This window comes from Lepus europaeus, chromosome 17, assembly GCF_033115175.1.
Source record: "Lepus europaeus isolate LE1 chromosome 17, mLepTim1.pri, whole genome shotgun sequence".
Taxonomy (NCBI): Eukaryota; Metazoa; Chordata; class Mammalia; order Lagomorpha; family Leporidae; genus Lepus; species Lepus europaeus.
In genome coordinates, this window is record NC_084843.1 from 206,055 (window position 1) to 227,464 (window position 21,410).

The 21,410-nt window shown below is 57.5% G+C and overlaps 2 protein-coding genes across 2 annotated transcripts; one reads left to right on the forward strand and one right to left on the reverse strand.

The window, feature by feature from the left end:
• The first annotated feature begins 1,049 nt into the window (after positions 1 to 1,049).
• LOC133776379 (cytochrome P450 2E1) lies at positions 1,050 to 11,712 on the forward strand. The gene is made up of 9 exons (XM_062215305.1): positions 1,050 to 1,274; positions 2,169 to 2,328; positions 5,150 to 5,299; positions 5,618 to 5,778; positions 6,099 to 6,275; positions 7,102 to 7,243; positions 8,934 to 9,121; positions 9,553 to 9,694; positions 11,403 to 11,712. The coding sequence occupies exons 1-9, from the start codon at positions 1,098 to 1,100 to the stop codon at positions 11,585 to 11,587; spliced, it is 1,482 nt and encodes a 493-aa protein (XP_062071289.1). The 5' UTR covers positions 1,050 to 1,097; the 3' UTR covers positions 11,588 to 11,712.
• Positions 11,713 to 14,259: 2,547 nt separating this feature from the next.
• Positions 14,260 to 19,646, reverse strand: LOC133776004 (synaptonemal complex central element protein 1-like). Its single transcript, XM_062214643.1, has 13 exons — positions 19,560 to 19,646; positions 19,140 to 19,214; positions 18,375 to 18,434; positions 18,019 to 18,093; positions 17,395 to 17,442; positions 17,131 to 17,185; positions 16,135 to 16,224; positions 15,862 to 15,925; positions 15,101 to 15,167; positions 14,912 to 15,035; positions 14,734 to 14,844; positions 14,509 to 14,596; positions 14,260 to 14,394 (listed from the first exon to the last, which is right to left on the reverse strand). Exons 1-13 carry the CDS (start codon positions 19,627 to 19,629, stop codon positions 14,317 to 14,319), a joined length of 1,005 nt encoding a protein of 334 aa, XP_062070627.1. The 5' UTR covers positions 19,630 to 19,646; the 3' UTR covers positions 14,260 to 14,316.
• Positions 19,647 to 21,410: the final 1,764 nt, after the last annotated feature.

Sequence of the window (21,410 nt, forward strand, 5' to 3'; positions counted from 1 at the left end):
TCCTAAAAGGCCCAGTTGGTGGGAGAACGGAACCTTGTCCTGGACCACGTCTCAGCCCTGTGGGGTACACGCTCCCCAGGATGTGCAGGGCCGCAGGCCACACGTGCACACCCAGGTGAGCAGCACGGGTGCAGCCGTTCTCAGCCAATGGGAGCCAGAGGCCTGCTCTACTTTCCACACCCTGATCTTCCCGCTTTCTCCACACCAAAGCCAGGCCTTGAATTCCAGCCTGAGGGGCCAACTCTGGCCACATCAGCACCAGGAGGAGAGACCGGCCAGCAGGGAAACTTGGGCCCCTGATGGGTGCCTGCCTGGCCCGGGAAGGGAGAACAGGGTGCAGGGGCCAAGGCAGCTGCACCTGTGCCCTCAGAACCGGGCCCTGCTGACACCGTCCACAGTCAGGTCAGGCTCACGTGGTCGTCCCACCTCCAGGGGAGCAGAGGCCCCCGAGTCTCAGGGCGAGTAACAAGTGGGCACCATGACCACTTTATACAATAAAAATAAACTTTTTATATAAGAGATTATGTTTCTCAGAATTGCTGACTCTCTCCTCTGCTTCTTTCCCTCCATGAATGGAGGGAGTGTTTGGATCCTGCTCTGCCCTTGTTCGTTTGTCTGGTTGGGGTGGTCAGACATTGAGAGGCCAGTCCTGGCACCCTGCCTGTGCTGCCTTACATAAAAGTCCCACCACACATAAACACTTGGCATGGATCTGACTACGGGCCACATGTCCAACCAGTGTCAAAGGACACAGTAGGTCCCCACCCCACGCTCAGGCCTATCGGCTGGTGAAGCGTCTCCAGGCACTGGGGTGTTGCCAGAGCCCTTGGTCCTCGTCGGGTCACTGGGCACGCCTTTTAAGAAGCAACCATGTCTGGCTCGTCGGGTCACTGGGCACGCCTTTTACGAAGCAGCCCATGGCAGGCCTCAGCCTTTGAAACAGTGGCCAGCCACAGCTAATAATAAACCAGGAACTTGGGCCAACGGGGAAGGAAGGTGGCATTGGCTGGTGGGGAACCCTCCCTTCTCAACAAGGCGTTAAAAGCTCGGTCTTTGTAGGCTCGTCCTCCTCACCAGCAGCAGGACGCCAAAGCATCATGGCTGCTCTGGGCATCACCATCGCCCTGCTGGCGTGGATGGTCATCCTCCTGCTCGTGTCCGTCTGGAAGCAGATCCACAGCAGCTGGAACCTGCCCCCAGGACCTTTTCCACTGCCCATTATCGGGAATCTTCTCCAGCTGGATCTGAAGGATATTCCCAAGTCCTTTGGCAGGGTAAGCAACAGTGTTTACTTTGGGGAGAATAAACCAAGAATCTGATCTAAATGTACATATCTGTTTATTGTCAAAGAAGTTACTGTTACTCAATGCCAGTCTGTTTTGAATTAACTGAATCCATACATCCTCCAGGAGTAAGACAAATACTGAGCTGATGGTGCAGCTTGGGTGCCAAGTGTTCAGAATGGGCATTGACTTTGGACGCCCTGGAGGCCCTGGTCATGCCGTGTCACTGGAGCAAGTGTGCGCAGGCTGGTGAGGCTTGCACATTGCTCTGGGCCACTCCAATGTGGGCAATGCGTTCATGACCAGGTGTGCGTCTGCTGGGCGTCAACCTGTGTGATGCCAAAAAGCAGCCTGAAAATTGAAGTGTCAGCTCAGCCCATTTGGAACCAGACCAATCCCACCACCTGCCCCTGCAACTACTGTGGACAGTGAATGAGCTAGAACGTCCAAGACTTCGGTGGGTTGATAAAGGAAGGCCAGGCCACCAAGGCACTGGGAATTGGCTTTAGTTGTCCACCAGTGACCACACATCGACATGGTGCACAGCAAAGGGTGGGCAGTGGCAGGTTCCTGGCTCCAGGTCAGCCTGAAGCCTTGGGAACCGGGGCGTTGAGTGTGGACCTGAACAGTGGGGTGATGGTGCCTGCAAAGTGGCCTCTGGTAAGGGAGACAAGAGCCAGAGCCCACGGGGGGTTGATGTGTCCAGGCGGGCAGCTGGGCATACGGACATGCCTGCGGTCGTCCCACAGTGGGGTGGACACAGATGGCCTTTCCTCAAGGCCCTCTGAATTCTCTTGGCCAGCAGCAGTGGCAGTGATGGGGCAGGGACGAAGCAGCATTCCTTTGCTCACACCAGCCTCACCCTGCACCTGCTGGTCTCCACAGCTGGCAGAGCGCTTTGGGCCGGTGTTCACTGTGTACCTGGGCTCCAGGCGTGTTGTGGTTCTGCACGGCTACAAGGCGGTGAGGGAGATGCTGTTGAACCACAAGAACGAGTTCTCTGGGCGTGGCGAGATCCCTGCTTTCCGGGAGTATAAGGACAAGGGTGAGTTCACATCCCAGGCATGGAGACCAATCCCTCCAGCAGCGTGAGGGTTCCCCATGGCCCTGGCCAAATCCCAGACTAACAGCGGCAGCCGCAATCCTGTCCTGACACAAGAGGAGCATTGCCGGAGGACAGCCCCTGTCTGCCACCCGCAGATGGGCTCGAGGCCGGAGCCTCGGAGGCAGCGCTAGTTGGGCTGCAGGAGCTTCACTGCCTCTGTTGGGGTCTCCAGAGCCCTATTTTATACGTTGTACATGGCCCAGACTGACCCTGGACGTGGAGTGCACCTGGTCCTCCAGGGATAATGACATGACTGTCTGAGCACAGGCGGCAATGTGCCAAGCGACTGCACACATTGTTTCGGGAAATTGTCATAGAGCTCTGAGAAGCCTGCCCCCTCCCCGGGCTCCTGCCTGGTGAACAGCCTCTAAGGAGGTTGTGCTAGGCGCTACCCTCCACTCACAGCCCAGCCAATGTCCACGCCCGCAGCTCTGCCCCCCTCCTCCTGACCCCTCAGGGTAAAATCCAAACCCTCCTCTGACTGCACTTCCCAACTCAAACTGCTCTGTGTCTGCACTCTGGGACCAGCCACCTTCTTTCTAGAATGTTCCTCACAGCACAGTGAGCACACATGCCCTGGGCACTTTCTCTGTGGGGGACTTGACCATTGTTCCCCAGTTTACGACAGAGCCCCAGAGCCTGGCAGGACGTCTTGTCACAGTTGGCACCAAAATGTTCTTGTTTGAGAAACGGTGGTAAAAGTAAGAGGAGAGGGGAGGAGAGGTCTGGCTGAGAAAGGGCTGTGCAGGGCCGGGCTGGGTGGGCTGTCCCAAGGGGGCCCCGGGTCTTCACAGAGCTGAGCTGACTGAGCTGACAGTCAGAGATGACACAGGTTTGTACCTGGGGAAAAGAGAAAAGTGTAGAGTTAATTGGAATAGGGATGGAAATCCCTGAACTTTTTTTTTTTTAAGATTTTATTTATTTATTTAAGAGGCAGAGTTACAGACAGTAACTTCTATCCACTGGTTCACTCCCCAAATGGCTGCAAAGGCTGGAGCTGTGCTGATCTGAAGCCAGGAGCCAGGAGTTTCTTCCAGGTCTCTTTCGTGGATGCAGGGGCCAAAAAACTTAGGCCATCTTCCACTGCTCTCCCAGGCCATAGCAGAGAGCTGGATTGGAAGAAGAGAAGCCAGGACTTGTGTTATGCCCAGTTTGATTATCCCCAAAGATCACGAAGGAGCTGACACCGCTGTAAGACACACTAGAGTTATGTTGCAAGCTCGCGCCCGGACTCCCAACCGTCACCGACACAGCAGGTCTGAATTGAGAGACCCAACTCTTCAGTTAATGAGGTTTTTATAGGGTTTTTAGAGACATTCTATACGTTATAGCACCATTCAGCAATTCGTCTCATTCCACGGGAGATTCAAAGACCATCTCTTAAAATCGAGTAGTGCATCCACCGGCAGGAATGGAGCTAGTAAAGGTGGCTGGATGGCTTTGAGGTCGATGCTTTTTAAAATGATCGGAGAAAGTATAGGGTCCAGGGGCCGGCACTGTGGCACAGCGGGTTAAAGCCCTGGCCTGAAGCGCCAGGATCCCATATGGGCACCAGTTCTAGTCCCAGCTGCTCCTCTTCCGATCCAGCTCTCTGCAGTGGCCTGGGAAAGCAGAACATGGCCCAAGTGCTTGGGCCCCTGTACCTGCATGGGAGACCCGGAAGAAGCTCCTGGCTCCTGGCTTCGGATCGGCGCAGCTCCGGCTATTGTGGCTATCTGGGGAGTGAACCATCGGATGGAAGACTCTCTCTCTGTCTCTACCTCTCTATGTAACTCTTTCAAATAAATAAAATAAATCTTTAAATTAAATTAATTAATTAATAAAGTATAGGGTCCAGGCCACTAGGGTTTACGTTCCAAACTGCCGGGTCTCAGGATGTTATCAGTCACCTTAACTGCCTGAACCGAGAACTGGAACTTCAGGTACCTCCCCGCTCTCTGCTGATTGGCTGCTCTAGGGGAGTTTATCTCAAGGGGAGTTTATTTTTCTTCTTTCAGGAGCTTTTGGCTTAGGGTTCAGGGCCCGGTCAGGCCCGAGTTACAAGATGGAGGCCTAGTCTAAAATAGCTGTGCCTTGATCCAGGCTCAGGTTCCTCACTTGACCGACGCCCATGTGGGATGTTGGCACCGCAGCCAGGGGCTTCACCTGATGTGCCACAGTGCCGGTCCCTCGTGAACATTTTTAAAGGAAAAGTTCAATCTTAGGTCTGTGGATTTCAGACATCATGGTCCAGGGGTCCTCCAGGGGACATTCCAGGAGGAGATGAGGAGGATCAGCTCCGAGACCAACGAGCTTGAAGGGAAAGTGTGGTCCTCCCGCCAGTGCTCTGTGCAGCCGAGGGACCGGGTGATCTCTGATGTTAGGAGACCCTGGTGCGCAGCCAGAAAGCTTTGTGCTGAGGCATTTACAGTGTGAGGTTTCGACATTAGTGAGGACAGAGTGGTTGTCAAGAACATGGTCAGTAGACAGGAAAGAAGTGGTCATTTTCACCTGTGGACATGGATGTGAGCAGAGGGTGTGGGACAGGTGAGTGGCCACGTGTGGGCTTGTTTAGTATGAAAGGGAAAAGAGAACAAAAGCCCTGTGAGGTTGAATGTGAAGAGGGCCCCCGGTCAGTGGAGCCACCCTGGTCCTCTTGTGCTTCTGCCTGCACCTGCACACCCGCCCTGTGCCCCAAGGCCCTGTAGGGTCCGCATCCCACCCTGGCCCCATCTCCCTGAGAGCCGGGAGTGAGTGACTTCTGCTGGCCCCTTTTCCTTAGGGATCATTTTCAACAACGGACCCACCTGGAAGGACACTCGGCGGTTCTCCTTGACCACCCTCCGGGACTATGGGATGGGGAAACAGGGCAATGAGGACCGGATCCAGCAGGAGGCCCACTTCCTGCTGGAGGAGCTCAGGAAGACCCAGGGTGCGTAGCCTCGTGAGACCCACCGACAAGGAGAGGGGCCTGGGGGTCCTCGGGCTGCATTCCACGCTTGGCGTCCACACGTCAAGGGGAGCAGCACGGAGAAGAAAACCCAAATGGGGCAGGCACGCGTGATGTGTTATAGGGATCGTGGTGTCAGTGCGTCCTCTCGAGGCACTGCTAAACACTGCACAGACCGAGCTGGGGGAGGGAGAAGGCCCCAGCGAGAATCCACACCTTCTTCCCACGCAGGGGGCTGTCAGCTCACCTGTCTCCCACACCCTCCTCCTCACGCCCACGTGTCACTCACCTGTCTTTCAGGCCAGCCCTTCGACCCCACCTTTGTCATCGGCTGCACACCCTTCAACGTCATCGCCAAAATCCTCTTCAACGACCGCTTTGACTACAAGGACAAGCAGGCTCTGAGGCTGATGAGTTTGTTCAACGAGAACTTCTACCTGCTCAGTACTCCTTGGCTGCAGGTGGAGCCCTCCCTCCTGTCTCATTCATCTTCTCTCGCCTAGCTTATGTCGGAAACCGGATGGGTGGGAATCCAGGTCGTGTGGGCTTCCTTCACTGGATCACCCCGTGTTCCTCCCAGAGATGCCCGTGGGCCTCCTTTCCCGACCTCAGGGCACGTTTCCATGAGTGCGCCTGCTTTGGAGAGTGGCTCTCCAACAAGACACCAAAGCCTCTGATGACAGCCATACATTCAAGTCTGGAGTAAAGTCATTAACCTAGCACGCAAAGTTATGCTGCATCCAGAAAGAAATATGGTAACAAAATTTTTCTCTCTCCTTAGGTTTACAATAATTTTTCAAACTATCTACAGTACATGCCTGGAAGTCATAGAAAAGTAATAAAAAATGTGTCTGAAATAAAAGAGTACACGCTCGCAAGAGTGAAGGAGCACCAGAAGTCGCTGGACCCCAGCTGCCCCCGGGACTTCATTGACTGCCTGCTCATAGAAATGGAGAAGGTGCACCCCGCCCCCCACTCCCGCCCTGCAGTGGCTCAGGTGGGGCTGTGCGGGGCTCACGGGTTCCAGCTTCCTGTTGTGACCCACTCGTGGTGTCCAACTGCCCCAGTGACCGCAGTTGGCACTGTTAGTTCTGCACAAATACCCTTGGCTTAAGCAGGACCCCTGCTCCCCACGGAGCAGCTGCAGGGGTGGCGGGGCCTGGGGCGTCCCTGCTCAATGCCCTTCAGTGCACCAACCTTGAGAGCCATGTCTCGACGAGGAGAAGCCCTCGGCTCCCCTTGTAGGCGCTTGTTCCCCAGTCGTGCCTCTGCAGCCCCTCAGGACCCCTGCCTGTGGCTCCGGCTGGTGAGCCCTCTGCGTCCCTGTCTTTCCCTTTTCTGTGGCTGTGGCTGTGGAATGAAGTCTGTGCTGATTACTCTCAGGCGACTGCCAGGGCTCTCCGAAGCTCCCCTCCTCCACGTGGGCTCCTCCCTGTCCCCTCGTATGGCCTGCTGATAAAGACACCAGACTTGGGCTGGAAGGAAGGGACCCTGGCCACTGTGGCCCAGGTGTCGTTAGCAGGGTCCTCCCGAGGCCAGGCGCATCCCACCTCCCCCAGGACGGCCCTCGTGCTGTTGAGGGAGGAGTCCCAGGGCCTGGGTGAGGGGCCCATCCTGCCCTCCGAGGCTTCCAGGAAGCTCAGTGTCCCAGCAGAGAGAGGGAGTGGGTCCCATAGGGACAGCTGCTGGCACACCTGCCTCTGCTCTCCCTGCGGAGCTGGAGGTGGTTCTGACCCCCTGAAGCCACCCTCTCATCGGTTCCCCATCTGTCTCAAACTTCCCAGGACAAACACAGCACGGAGCCCCTGTACACGCCGGAAAACATTGCTGTGACGGTGGCGGACCTGTTCTTTGCGGGCACGGAGACCACCAGCACCACGCTGCGATATGGGCTCCTGATCCTGCTGAAGCACCCCGAGATCGAAGGTTTGCAGCCTCCGGCAGACGCAGCCTGCATTTCAGCTTCAGCTGTGGGTCTGCAGCTGCTGGCAACCCTCAGGGGTGGCGCAGGTCCCTGGGGAACCTCTCTTGGGCATGCCCAGGACCTGGTGCCCTCAGACACTGGCTGGCCCACAGCCTGTGAGGGGCCTCTGGCTACCAGATGGAGCAGCCCGAGGGTCTGCACTCTGCTCTGTGAGCCTTGCATGACAGAGAAAACAGTGCTGCTATTGCCCAATAAGACTTGGCCTTACAGGCGGGGGTGGAGAGTGTGCAGGGCCAAGGGGCTCTTCCTGGGCGTCCAGCACCCAGCTGGCTGCCACCCTGGAGCCTCCTCACTGCTTTCACGGGGCTGCTCCCCAGCAGCACCTGCGTCCGAGGGGACCCAGTGTCTATTGGAGGCTTGGGGTCTGGGCCCACATATGTAGGGGAGGCACCCACCCTGGCTGAATAGAGGCCTCATGGGGGCACCCACATGTCACCAGGATGACGAGCTGCCCTCCAGGCAAGTGGGAGTAAAGTGGCAGTAGCCTCACACGAGGGTGCCCACGGGCCTGCGGCCCTGCCTCTCTCTGGGTTGGCCCCGAGTGCAGCCCTGGGTGGCCTGTGCTGCTCCTCCCTGCCCAAGCCACAGCTGCTGCCAGTGATAACGCGGCTTCAGCTGAGCACCAGCGGGCAGAATTGCAGGCTGCGGAGTCGTCTCCTCCAAGAAGGCGGCTTGGTGACGGGTTCAGGTTTGCGCCCTGGTCTCTGGTCTCTCTGAAGGCAGCACCTTCGCTTCACAGAAATGTGCGGGTGAAGCAACCAAAGCCCAGAGGGGAACGTTTTATGGGTGTTGCAGCTATTAAAGAGAACGCTTGATCATTTTACTAGGGGAACCATGGACTCACAACTGTGTTAGGCGATTCATTATGAGGAATTTCTAAGACAAACAGAAAACACGGATAACACCCACACATCCATTGCCAAGTTTACCCCTGTGTGGCGCTCACTTCAGAGGTCTTCAAAGAGAACTCGCTATGAGCAGCAAAGCCCCACGGCCCCACTCCCAGAGGGGTGCAGTGCCCGTGGCCACGTGTGGCCGTGCGTTCACCACTGATGTGCCTGAGTCCACGACTCCCGCCAGCGCTGTGTGTGTCTGTGTCTCCATAGCTCATCTGGGCACCGCCCAAACACGGCTCTTTCCCTGGACATGCTGTGGCCTCTCTCCAGCAGACTGCGTGTCTGACTCCACTCTGTCTTCTCCACACTTTGTAGAGCGCAGCACACACGTGCCAAGGCTAATAGTAGCGCCAAAATTTCTCTCCCCAAAGAAATTTCCAAGACCGTTTGCTATTCTCTACTCCTAACATGAAGAGAAGAACTAGCTGAGCATCGTCAGCTAGGATAACAGATGCCCAAACACCGGCAGGTGCTGAACAACCCCCGGGCTCAGCTGTCACCGAGCCTCATGGAGAATTTTTCCCGTGGGTCCGGGTGCCTGCAGAACACCACACTGCTCAAGTTGCTTCACAGACATCTGCTGGGTGCACGTGGGGGACGGAAGGCTGTCGGGTGGACGGCAAGATGGGTGGGCAGGTGGATGGGTGCATCGGTAGGTGGGTGGTGGGAGAATGCAAGGGGGGGGGTGCTTACCTAAAGCCAGTCCTTTAAACTTAGCTCATTCGTATCTTGGCAGAGAAACTTCATGAAGAAATCGACAGGGTGATTGGGCCGAGCCGAATGCCTTCTGTCAGGGACAGGGTGCAGATGCCCTACATGGACGCTGTGGTGCACGAGATTCAGCGATTCATCGATCTGGTGCCCTCCAATCTGCCGCACGAAGCCACACGGGACACCACCTTCCAAGGATATGTCATCCCCAAGGTTGGTGCACACGGCCAGTGTTGCCTTTCTGCTCACCACCTGGCCTTCCAGGGTCAGGATTAGGGCAGGGGTTGGGGTGGGGGCCGAGGACACCTCCCTTGGGCAGACACAGCTAATGCTGGGCAGGGTAGGCCTGCCCTGCGGAGCAGAGAGGAGATCTGGGGAAGAGCCTGGGTTTGTAGGACTTTCCAACCCCAGGGACGGGCAGCAGCAGCACCAGCCCTGGGGTCACTCCTGCGAAGAGACGAGGGCTTTCGTCCTCCTTAGGCCCGATCCTGTTTTCCATCAAGTCCTTAAGCAAGCAGCTTCCCCAAACGGAAATATTTTACCATCTTGTATCACGTAAAATCCAAAACCACCTTCTTCCCCGGGGGCTCCTGGGGGAAACCCGTGTTGGGTTGACATGAGTGAGACGACCTTTGTTTTTCTAGGGCACTGTTGTAATCCCGACTCTGGACTCCCTTTTGTATGACAAGCAAGAATTCCCTGATCCCGAGAAGTTCAAACCAGAGCACTTTCTGAATGAGGAGGGGAAGTTCAAGTACAGCGACTACTTCAAGCCGTTTTCCGCAGGTGAGAGGAGCCCAGAGGCCGCACCTGCCCTGGAGAGTCAGCTCCCGCGCCGTCCTCTCCACACCCACACTCTGCCGTCATGCGGGATCAGAGCAGCACGTGGGGCCTCACACGACCTAGGGAGCTCTTCCCTGTTCAGAGAAGTCAAATGACACCTTTCACCAAAAGTCCAGGGAGGGGGCATTGTGAGTGAATCCTGTTTTATAGGAGGACATATTGCCACCTCGTTTTTTAAAGATTTATTTATTTATTTTAAAGATTTCATTATTTGAAAGGCAAAGTTACTGAGAGGCAGAGACAGAGAGAGAGGTCTTCCATCTGCTGGTTCACTTCCCAGATAGCTGCAACGGCCGGAGCTGTGCCAATCAGAAACCAGGAGCCAGAAACTTCTTCTGGGTCTCCCATGTGGGTGGAGGGGCCCAAGGACTTGAGTCATCTTCTACTGCTTTCCCAGGCCATAGCAGAGAGTGGGAACGGAAGTGGAGCAGCCAGGACTCAAACCTACGCCCATATTGGATGCTGGCACTGCAGGCGGCAGCTTTACCTGCTAAGCCACAAATCCAGCCCCAGATTTATTTATTTTTTAAAAGATTTTATTTATTTATTTGAGAGTTATAGTTACAGACAGTGAGAAGGAGAGCCAGAGAGAAAGGTCTTCCTTCTGCTGGTTCACTCCCCAAGTAGCCACAATGGCCTGAGCTGCGCTGATCCGAAGCCAGGAGCCAGGTGCTTCTTCCGGGTCTCCCACGTGGGTGCAGGGGCCCAAGGACTTGGGCCATCTTCTACTGCTTTCCAAGGCCAAGGCAGAGAGCTGGATCGGAAGAGGAGCTGCCAGGACTAGAATCGGCACCTATATGGGATGCCAGCGCTGCAGGCGGAGGATTAACCTACTGCGCCAAGGAGCTGGCCCCAATTTGTTTTTTATTTGAAAGAGAGAGAGAGAGAGAAAGAGAGAGAGAGAGAGAAATATCTTCCATCCACTGGTTCACTCTTCAAATGGCCACAGTGGCCAGGGCTGTGCCAGGCTAAAGCCAGGAGCGTGGAGTTCCATCCAGGTCTCCCACAGGAGTGCAGGACCCAAGCACTTGGGCCATCATCTGCTGCTTTCCCAGGCGCATGAGCAGGGAGCTGGCTTGGAAGTGGAGCAGCCGGAACTGGAGCTGATGCTCTGTCCTGGGATGCGGGGCGGCAAGTGGCGGCTTGACCTGCAGCGCCAGAATGCCCGTCCCTCTGTCACCGCCAGTCTGTTTCTACTTTAACAGGACTTAGTGAAAATCTCTCAACAAGGGTCACTGCAACTCTGACCTCCCCGGCTCGTCACAGGGAGCCCCCCGTCTCCCTCCACGGGGCTTGCTGGGCCTTCTCAGTCCCTCTCCCCGTCCCAGGCCTCTCTGTGCGTACTGCTGAGGGAACACTGTAGGCAGCTCCAGGACTCAGCCCCGGTGCTGGGGCCTTGGCCTCTGGCGCCGCCCACCGCCTCCCTGCCTGTGTCCCTGGGCAGAGGCCCTTTTCCCAACCAGACACAGCTTTGCAGCGGAGTTCCGACTGCTGTGGTGTGAAAGCTGGCTCTTGAGTAGGTTCGCGCTTCTTTCTGTGGGCAGAGTGCTTTAGGGAGCGGCTTCTCTGCGGCCGCCCTCCCCCAGCCCCGACCTGCTGCCCCAAGTTAGCAACTCCGGCCGCGTCTCACCGATGCTGTTGTTGCTTCCAGGAAAACGCGTGTGTGTTGGAGAAGGCCTGGCTCGCATGGAGTTGTTTCTGCTCTTGTCTGCCATTCTGCAGCATTTTAACCTCAAGTCTCTCGTTGACCCAGAGGACATTGACCTTCACAATATTACGGTGGGCTTTGGCCGCGTCCCACCACGCTACAAACTCTGTGTCGTTCCCCGCTCATAAACCCGAGGAAAGCACCCAGAAGACACCACTGTGTCTGTGCCCGGCCTGCAAGGCCCTGGGAACACGTCTCATTACACGGTGCACTCTCTGTCTGTGTTCCCTGGTAAAATAAAGAGTCAAGCCCAGCAGTGTGCATCTTTCAACCTCTCTCTGACTCGGACCCTCCTGCCTCCCTCCTACAAGGGTTTCCTTGGGCCCACGGGGACAAACCAGGATGCTCTCGCTGTCTCAAGACCCTGAATTTAATCACACACTCAGATTCCTTACAGCACCTCAGTTCACACATCCATGGGTTCTTGGATTTAGGGTATCTTTGGGGCACTGTTCTGCTGACCCCACCTCCCAGCTCACCCACCTTAGGGCATTGCTGAACACAAAGTTAACAGGCAGGAAATCCACAGCCTGGAGGGCAGCTGCCCCGCTGACAGGTGACAGGTGCTGTCCGGTTACAATATTACATAAGGCTTAAGGTAACAATGTTATCCTTGAATTACATATAACTAGTTTTTACCACAGGTAACTTCACGTACTCTGAATACTACTTTGTACTAGAGCCCAGTATAAAAAGCACAAGGTCCTGTGAAAATCTGCATATTGTGTCCTCTGCACTGGTTACACAGGGGCGTGTTCTCCAGCGGCAGGGCTGCAAGTCGTGTCTCTTCCCGTCCCTGTTGCTAAAAGTTGCTGTTTGAGTCCTGTCCGCCACTTTAAGAGAACTGTGCTGGGTTCAGTTATCCACACCAGTTCACGTGAGAGTTCCACGTCCATTCCCCAAGCTTTTCTGCATGTCTCACAGGCTTCCTCCCTCCCCAGGTCCTCTAGTTCTGAAGGGCTGCCCAGTGTCCTCTTGATCAGCCAGCTTCAGACAGGACGTGTGGACAAGTCCTGGGCTTTCCTCAAGGGCTTCATTCGTTTCAGTTCCTTCTGATCCAAGAGAATGGAGTCACCAGCTGCTTTCACAATTTCCAAAGCACCAAACTCATCTTGTTTTCCCAATTTTGTCCCCACTTAGGGCAGACGACAATAAACAACATCTCCCAAAGCTTCCCCTGCAAAACTGCTGATTGGCACTGTCCCACTACCACTTTCTGTTGTCACCCATTCATGTCTCTCTGTGCAGTTACACACAGAAAGCACAGTGGGTTCAGTACGCAGCGTCTGGCCGGTGCCCGCTCGCAGTCACCGAGGCAGAGGAGGGCAGGGAGCAGCGGGCTCTGAGACTGCGAGCAGGCTGCGGGCCCTGGCCCTCATGCCCCGCCCACCTGCGGCGCTAGGTGTGCAGGGGTGCCGAGGGCCGCTGAGCTCTGCATGTCTGTCCTACACTTTGTCAACCTGTTTACACCTTTAAATTTTAAGTGTTTCTCCCATATACAGCATAGGTTGATTTTAAGAAATCCAGTCTTACAGTACTCTTCCAATTGAATTGTTTAATCTATTCACATTTATAATTTTTACGATTTATTTATTTGAAAGGCAGAATTACAGAGAGAGGGAGAGACAGGAGAAACAGTGCTCTTCCATCTGCTGGTTCACTCCTCCAATGACCGCAAATAGCCTGGGCTGGGCCAGGCTGAAGCCGGGAGCCAGGAGCTTCCTCCAGGTCTCCCACGTGGGTACAGGGGCCCAAGGACTTTGGTCATCCTCCACTGCTTTCCCAGGTGCATCAGCGGGGAGCTGGATTGGAAGCAGAGCAGGCAGGACTCGAGCCAGCGCCTATACGGGATGCCTGTGCTGCAGGCAGTGGTTTTACCCACTCCGCCATGGCGGAGGCACCTAGATCCCACTCTTGAAGGCCCTGGGTTTCAGGTGCTTGGACTAAGGCAGCCGTGAGTCCCTCCTGGGTTGCATGGTACACGTGTGGGTGACTATGTAAATCTGTGTCTAAGGCCAGGGTTCAGCATGGATCTTCCAGAGCCAGTTCCCAATGGAGTACGTACACTCCAACTTCAGCTCACCGAGCTCCACTGTTCCCCTTTATTGACGTCAATTTTGTCTATCGGATTTGGTCTTAATTTGCATTTCCCACATTACTGGAGATACTGCGCTTCATGCTTGTTGCACACCTGGAAATATCCTGATGAAATGGCGGATAAGGTTTCTTGCCCACGTTCCTGCTGGGGCCTCTGTTTTTTCTTATGAAAGTGGCTGGTTCTAGCTGGGCTGGCGCATTTGAGTTTATCTGAAGCACCTTCAGATGCACACAGTGGAAGTCCTAGCTGCTTAACTTCCTGCCCAGTGAGCTTTCTGACATACAGACTGTACTCCTGCTAACAACACCTTGGTTGTATGCTGTGTGCATGAGAGCACAACCTACACCCATTCTCAAATACTTCTTTGTCCCAGGTGGGCTTCCAGCTGGAACTGAATGGCTCTGGGCCCTAGCTCCCTGGTGCTGTGAAATCCAGGCCTCCACAAAGGGATCCATGTAATTGACCCACGTTAGGCTTCAGGCCCCTGGGCCCGTGGAGAAGGTCTCGGGCCTGTGTCCCTCTGCCTGATGAATCCAGAGATCAGGAGTTGGTCAAGGGCCCCACAGTGTGATCCTGGTCCCGACCAAGAGACGGAGTCAGGCTACGGCTTCATCGGAGTCAGAGACCTGGGGTCTGGGGCCTGACTCCCACCCTCCCCCAGCACAGACTCAGCTGAGGCCGGTTGTAACAGATTCTCTCCTTTATTTCCCGTCGCCCCCGGGACAGGTTCAGAGGTGGGGTGTGCTGTGTCTTCCTGGTCTAGGCGGGCACCAGGCCCTGCTCCACGGACGGCGCCAGGTCGGTCTCCTCACGGACTTCTCCAGGTTTGGGAATGGCCTACAGAGACCAGGGTCTGGGGCTGGGGAGTCTCCACACCATGCCAGGCAGCCCCCAAGCATTCCCGGACCCTCCCAGCCCTCCTGCCCCGTCCTCCCCGGCTCTGGGGCTCACCCCCTCTCCTGGAGCAGCCCCCTGCGCCTGCACGCTCTGGGTCTCGGCAGGGACTTGCACTCCACGCCTTTCCAGCTCCTCCTTCAGCCTGGACAGAAGGGGTGGGATGGGGGGAGGACGGAGGAGGGACAGGGGATGTGGGGAGACAAAGACAAGGCAGAGAGCAGGGGTGACCGTCCCATCCAGCGTCCCGGGCTGGGGCCGTGCACGGTGCCCCACGCCCACCTCTGCCGCCTCTGCTGAAGCTGCTGGCACTTCAGCTGCAGCTGCTGCTGATGCTGGGCACTGGCCTCCAGGAGCTCCTCGGCCTTGCTGTTCTCTTCCTGGAACAGCTGCCTGTGGGCCGGGCAGGGTGGTCAGCACCAGCCAGTGCCGCCTCCAGCCCGGCCCCTCCACTTCTTACACGGCTGTTGCAGCCTCCTGGCTGCGGAGAAAGAGTCCCTCGGGGACAGCGGCGGGCCCCTGGGCGCCACACAGGGAGCACAGCCGCCGTTTCACGTCCTGCAGCTTCACCCCGACCAGCTTCTCTGTGGCAGGAAGACGTGGGTGAGCAGGTGGGGGCAGTGAGGGCCACCCTCCTGCCCTGTCTCACCTTCCTCGAGGAGCTGCTCCTTGCTGCTGTCCAGGGTGCAGAGCTCCCTTGCCAGTCGCTCCGGCCTCTGAGGATCAGGAGGCAGGCCTGTGCACACCTGCTGGCCCCCAGGACTCGCGGAAGGCTGCCCAGGTTCAGTCACCTCCTCCCTGGGCCTCCCCTCCTACAACTCTGCCCGCCGCCCACACCAGCTGTGGTCCAGCCTCAGCACCTGTACACGGGCCACTCCCTCTCCCAGTGTCCTCCACCCCAGCTACCACAGTGCGGTGGAGGACGGGCTCATGATTGACATGGCCCTGGGGTAAATTCTCCCATCAAGAGAAACCTGCAGAGGCACCACGGCTGCTCTCTCATCAGCCCCAGCACGCGCTGCAGCGCCTCCCTTCCCTGCTCCCTCTAGTGGCCTACTCACTCAGCCCCTCCCTGCTTTCATTCTCTGGGTTCCTGCTTGGCGCCTGAGACCACCGGCTGCGCTGTCCCCACCATCTGCCCGTGCCCGCCACGGTCCCAGGTGTGTCCGTGGACTCCTCCTCATCAAACTGTGTCTTCTCAGCGATCCACAGACACAGGCGTGCAGTGGGGACGGGTGGGCAGGACGGGCGGTGAGGTCGGTGGGTGGCCGTGAGGGGGCGAGGAAGTGAACTCAGGGTAGCGCTGACCCTTGGGGCTTGCTCAGGAGCTGGGTGTGGCAGCTAAGAGGAAGAGGGCCTGGTGCTGCTGGGAAGATGTGGGAGGCGGGATGGACGCTCTGAGGGACTCACGTGGAATTCCCACAGCTCCTTGTGCTGGCCCATCAGCTCCTCCAACTGTTCCTCGAAATTCAACCTGGGGGCCAACCACAGGCAGAAGGGTCCATGGACTGAGACCCCCACAGCTTGGCTAAGGCCAGGGCATTCATGCACAGACCTCAGGGGGCTTTACTCATGCCCTCTGACACGCCAAGCCTCGTCAACTCTTGCTCTAACCCCCAGCCCTGAGGTTACCCCCACGCACAGCAGATCTGAGCGTCCCAGGCCTCGGGTGCTGGGGCGTACCTCAGCTGCCTCTGTTTGTTCTTCTCCTCCTCAATCCGGGAGGTCAGGACGAAAATTCTCTCCTTGTACTCCTGCAACAGGGTGTGCTTCCTGGAGAGACAAGGCATCCTCAGCATTTCCTGACTCCCTGTGCTGAGCCCGTTCCAGCCCTGTCTGCCGAGGGCTCAGTGTCACAGGTGCACCTGCCCCATGAAGTGCTGCTGTGAGGTCAGGGAGAGCCAGGAGCATGGTCAAGGGCTCGTGCACACGCACATGCACATCATTTTCTCCAAACTCCCAATTTCAGTGTGCCCAGGTCTGGGGGGGGGGGGGGGTCCTGGTCACACGATACAAGCAAGCATTCAGAAGTCTGTTCAAAGAGTGGGCGATGGTTTGTGGGATGGACAGGTAATGGATGAATAGAAAGAGAACAGATGGGGTCAGGCCACGTGGCCTAACGGGTAAAGCAGCTGCCTGCAGTGCCGGCATGCCGTGTGGGTGCTAGTACGAGTTCCAGCTGCTCTGCTTCTGATACAGCTCTCTGCTGTGGCCTGGGAAAGCAGTGGAAGATGGTCCAAGTGCTTGGGACCCTGCACCCGCATGGGAGACCTGGTGGAAGCTGAGGGGAGGCACCTTTTTTTTTTTTTTTTTTTTTTATTTGACAGGCAGAGTTAGACAGTGAGAGAGAGAGAAAGATCTTCCTTCTGCTGGTTCACTCCCCAAATAGCTGCCACGGCTGGTGCTGCGCCGATCTGAAGGCAGGAGCCAGGTGCTTCCTCCTGGTCTCCCATGCGGGTGCAGGGGCCCAAGCACTTGGGCCATCCACTGCCTTCCCGGGCCACAGCAGAGAGCTAAACTGGAAGAGGAGCAGCCGGGAATAGAACCCGGTGCCCATATGGGATGCCAGCGCAAGTGAGCCACAGCGCCGGCCCCGGAGGCACCTTTTGACACCCACTGTACAGAGGGTCTCAACCTCACCTCCTTTGTACCTCTGCTCCCCCACAACGAGGCTCCTACCTCTGTGCCTCACTCTCCTTCTCCTGGCAGTGCAGCCGGAGGATCCTCAGGGTCTCTGTGGGGAGAACAGCGCCTGTGAGCTCGTCAGGGCCCCAGGTCTGCGCAGAGAACAGGACCAGGTCACGTCAGGCCCACGGACACCTGATCGGACTGGTACACGCCACAGGACGCTGAGGCAGGTGTCTGACACCTCAGCTGCCAGAGGGAGAGGGGCTTTCTCCCAGGCGTGAGAAGCAGAACTGGAGACAGAGGGCCTGTAAATACCTTGCTTTTTGTTCAGGATCTCCTGCACACGTGCTCTCTCTCCATGCACTGGAAGACACAACAAATGCTCAGGCATCAGGAGTGACCCACAGACGCTCAGGGATTGGCTGGCCCGTGTCACACGGGTCTGCCTCACCCCCCAGGCCCCGCCCCTCTGGTGCCCACCCTCTCTAGGCACCAAACAACCCTGACATTTACTAAGGGTGGCTGGGAGGACTCTACAGGATGCCAGTGTCTCTCCTCCCACGTGACATGGGGTGAGAACCATGAGCAGACACATGGTGCAGGAAGGGCATCTGACCAGGTGGGGGCAGTGTGGAACCTTTAGGTAGGGGGATCTGGAAAAGCCTCTGAGAAGGGGACAGCTGAGTGACAACCCAAGCAGGCAGAAGGGATCTGTAGTATCTGGGGAGTTGCAGGGCAGCCAGGCAAAGGCCCAGAAGCAAGAGTATGCTGGGAGGTGTTCCCAGGACGCCCACGCCAGCAGAGGGGAGAGGGAGATACGGGCAGCTCCCGAGGCTGCAGAGGGGGCAGGGCTCTTGGCCACGGCACAGATGCCGCAGTACTCGGGTGGGGTGTGCTGGACACACTGCAGAGGCCTCCGGTGACGCCCACGTCACATACACGCATCCAGTTCCTTCTGCAGGGCTTCCCACACAGTCCAGGCTTCCCCCAGCTCCTCACTGGCTTTCTTTTTGGCTTCAACAAAGAGCAGAAGGGAGACACTGTGTGAGTACGGCCGGGGCAGCACCGCCCTCTTGCAAACATGAACATTTCACGCCTGTTTTCCAGCAAACATGGAGGGGCCTGAATCTTAGAGAGGAGGTAACAAGGCTCCTGACAGCACTGTGGCAGGTGCGTGGGGGACGCTCTGGTGTTAATTAGTGCTCTGCTGTTGTGCTGCGACTACCTGTACTTTTTAGACGAGGAGCCCTACACATCACGCAGCCCCCGCTGCAGGCCAAGGTCCCCGAGCTCACCTTGCTGAACCTCATTAATGCGGTTAATCAGGACCTCGACTCTGGGCTCCAGGCTCCCCACTGCAGGGAGTAAAGAGAGATGGAGCTGACACAGCAGGAGGCCATGGTGCCCGCCCTGCCCGCGCTGCTTCCGGTTCACAGACTCGGAGCAGGGCTGTGTGGTCCCCTTACAGCTCACATTCTCGGTGGGAGACAAGAAACAGACAGCTGGAGAACCGGACTCAGGGAGAGAGAAGTGAAGTGTGATAACGGGTTATAAAGTGAGGAGTGAGTGAGTCTGTGTGTGAGAGTGAGTGTGGGTGTGAGTGTGTGTGTGGGGGGGGGGACGGCACTCTGGTGTAGCCGGCAAAGCTGCCAGTGGAGACAACCGGCATCCCACGTGGGATCCAAGCCCAGTGCCGGCTGCTCCCGCTCGGCCCAGCTCCCTAATTCACCTGGGAAAGCAGTGGAAGATGGTCCACGTCCTTGGGCCCTGCACCACGTGGGAGACCCAAGAAGCTCCTGGCCCCTGGCTTTGCCCTGGCCCAGCCGTGGCCACTGCAGCCTTTTGGAGAGTGAACCGGCGGCTGGAAGACCCCTCCTGTCTCCCCCCGCCCCGTACCTGTGCCTTTCAAATAAATAAGTGAACTTTTTATAACAAGGAAGCAAACCCTTGGAAGGAAAGAATCAGTGAAAGAAAGCGCCCGGGGGCTGAGTCCACGGCGTGCTGAGCCCGGGCCTGCATCGAGCCCGCAGCCTGACCCCTACCCAGGCCGAGCCCCTGACCACGGGACACAGGAGCTTTCTGCAGCCTGGCCACCACGTCCATCAGGTCGTCGACTTTCTGCGACTTGTCCTGCCCTGTGGTGCGAAACCAGGCTCGTCGGCGTGAAGGCGGGGCCCGGGAGGGGCCGACGGCCCGGGCCCACGGGGCCCTCCCAGCGCCGCGCCCGTCCTCGTGTCCAGCCCTGGGTGGGCAGGACGGACCCTGCGGGCGGGCGACATCCCACAGGGGGCGCGGGGCGGGCAGGGGCTCGGGCCTGGCGGGCGGGGGGCCCTGCCGCCCCCTCCCGCCCTGGAGCGAGGCGCGGTCCGGGCCTGGGAAGCTCGGGTGAGGACGGCGGGGCCAGGAAGGCGCGGACAGGCCCCGCACGCCCGGCCGACGCCGCCCCCTGCCCGGGGAGGCCCCCGCCGCGCCCCCGCCACCTGCAGCCTTCTCGGCGCGGTCCGCGGCGCCCGCGGGCTCCACACACGAAGGCCCGGGCCGCGCGGCCATTTCCTCTCAGCTCGGCGGCGCCTGTGCCTCGGCGCCTTGACCGCTGATTGGACGACGCTGACGCCTGCGCAGTGCGCTCAGCGCGCCGTTACCCAGCGGGGCGCCATGCGCAACATCCACTGCGCATGTGCACGTATGCAGGCACGTGCCCCTCAGCGTGTGCACACACGTGTGCAGGTGTGTCTGTCTTAGCTGTGTGCACACACGTGTGCAGGTGTGTCTGCATCTCCTCTGTGCACACACGTGTGCAGGTGTGTCTGTGATCAATTCTTTGGTTCAGTTGTTCTCCAAAACAGATGAGCATTGGATATGCTGATTGCCACTCAGGGAGGTATCTGCCATGTTCCAGGAAGAATGTTGTTTCTGGGTCAGACTGGACAGGTAGAAACCCGAATTTGTCCTTTCCTGGACAAAGCCAAACAGCTCCAGGACCAGGCCAAGCAGGGCTGGGATTTCTGGCCTGACATCTGGTCATGGAAATCCTGGCTATTTCCTCTCCTTGGCCCTATAACGTCCGTAATCTTGCTGCTGCTTCTGTGTTTTTAATGCTCTTGTTCATTTTGTTTCTAACATTATAAAAGCTGTCGAACTCCAAATGGTTGTCAGACAATGCTTCCAGCCCATTCCATTGGACGACCTGAGCAGCCCTCTGGACCAAGCAGAACAGTCTTTCCAGGGGCACTGTCGCACACTATAGGACAGGTAGCAAGAGGAAATATGCATATCCATCTCTACGCCCATTTGTCAGCTTCCAAAGTAGCTACAGAAGACGGAACTCCGCCCATTTATCCCAAAAGGAATTATGGGTATTTCTCTCTTGGGGGGGATGTTAGGTAGAAAGTCAGAAATTAGCTTATGTGTGTGTGACAAGGGCCTAAGGAATGACATGTACAGCGGTCCAGCATCCGCATCTCAGAGTCACCCCATAACCTTCCAGGTACAGTCCAGTATCTGCACCTCAAAGTCCTGCCCAGACCCTGATGACCTCCAGGGGCCCCCCCTTCTACCTGGCCTGATAAGCATCCTTCCTCTAAGGCGGGCACCCTAGAGAGAAGCCCCCTTGGCTGATGCCAGACAGGCTTCCCCTGTCTGATAACTTCAGGGGGAAAACTCAGAAAGGAATGTTTTGTATTTACACCCAACAAGTCCTTTGTTCTGCAGGATTAGGAGAGGGGGAGAGAAAAGGCAGGAAGGCAAGACCCAGCCCCTTACAACCCCAGCCTAAACGTGAGCTGCGCACTCTCTCTCTCAGGTCCTGTCTGGAGAGGTGCCTATCCGTTACTACGGATGTCCCTACCCTAATAAACCTTGCTACTTTGCTCTCTGTCTCACGCTTGAATTCTGTCTTACGTGAAGACAAGGACCCTTTGCTTCTCTGGTAACATCCCCACAGAGCCCCCATAGCACAGGTCACCTGGTGTCCCCACAGAGCCCACACAGCATGGGTCACCTGGTGTCCCCACAGAGCCCCCATAGCACGGGTCACGGGTGTCCCCACAGAGCCCACACAGCACAGCTCCCCGGGGTTTAAGTCCAGAGAGCCAGGCCCCGGCTCCTGAGGTTTCACTCACTGCCGCTGAGCCACCTGGGGGTCTCTACGTGGGGACGGCGTCCCCAGGGCCTCAGGAACGTGCTGGGAGACAACCCCAGAGAGGCTGTGCGAGCTGCGGTCCCCGAGCCCTGGCGACGTCCTGCGGCCGAACAGCCCGTGCATCGCGGATCAGCGCGCTGGGCACTCGGGGCGCAGGGGCGCAGCACCCCCGGGAGTCCCTCAGCCGGGA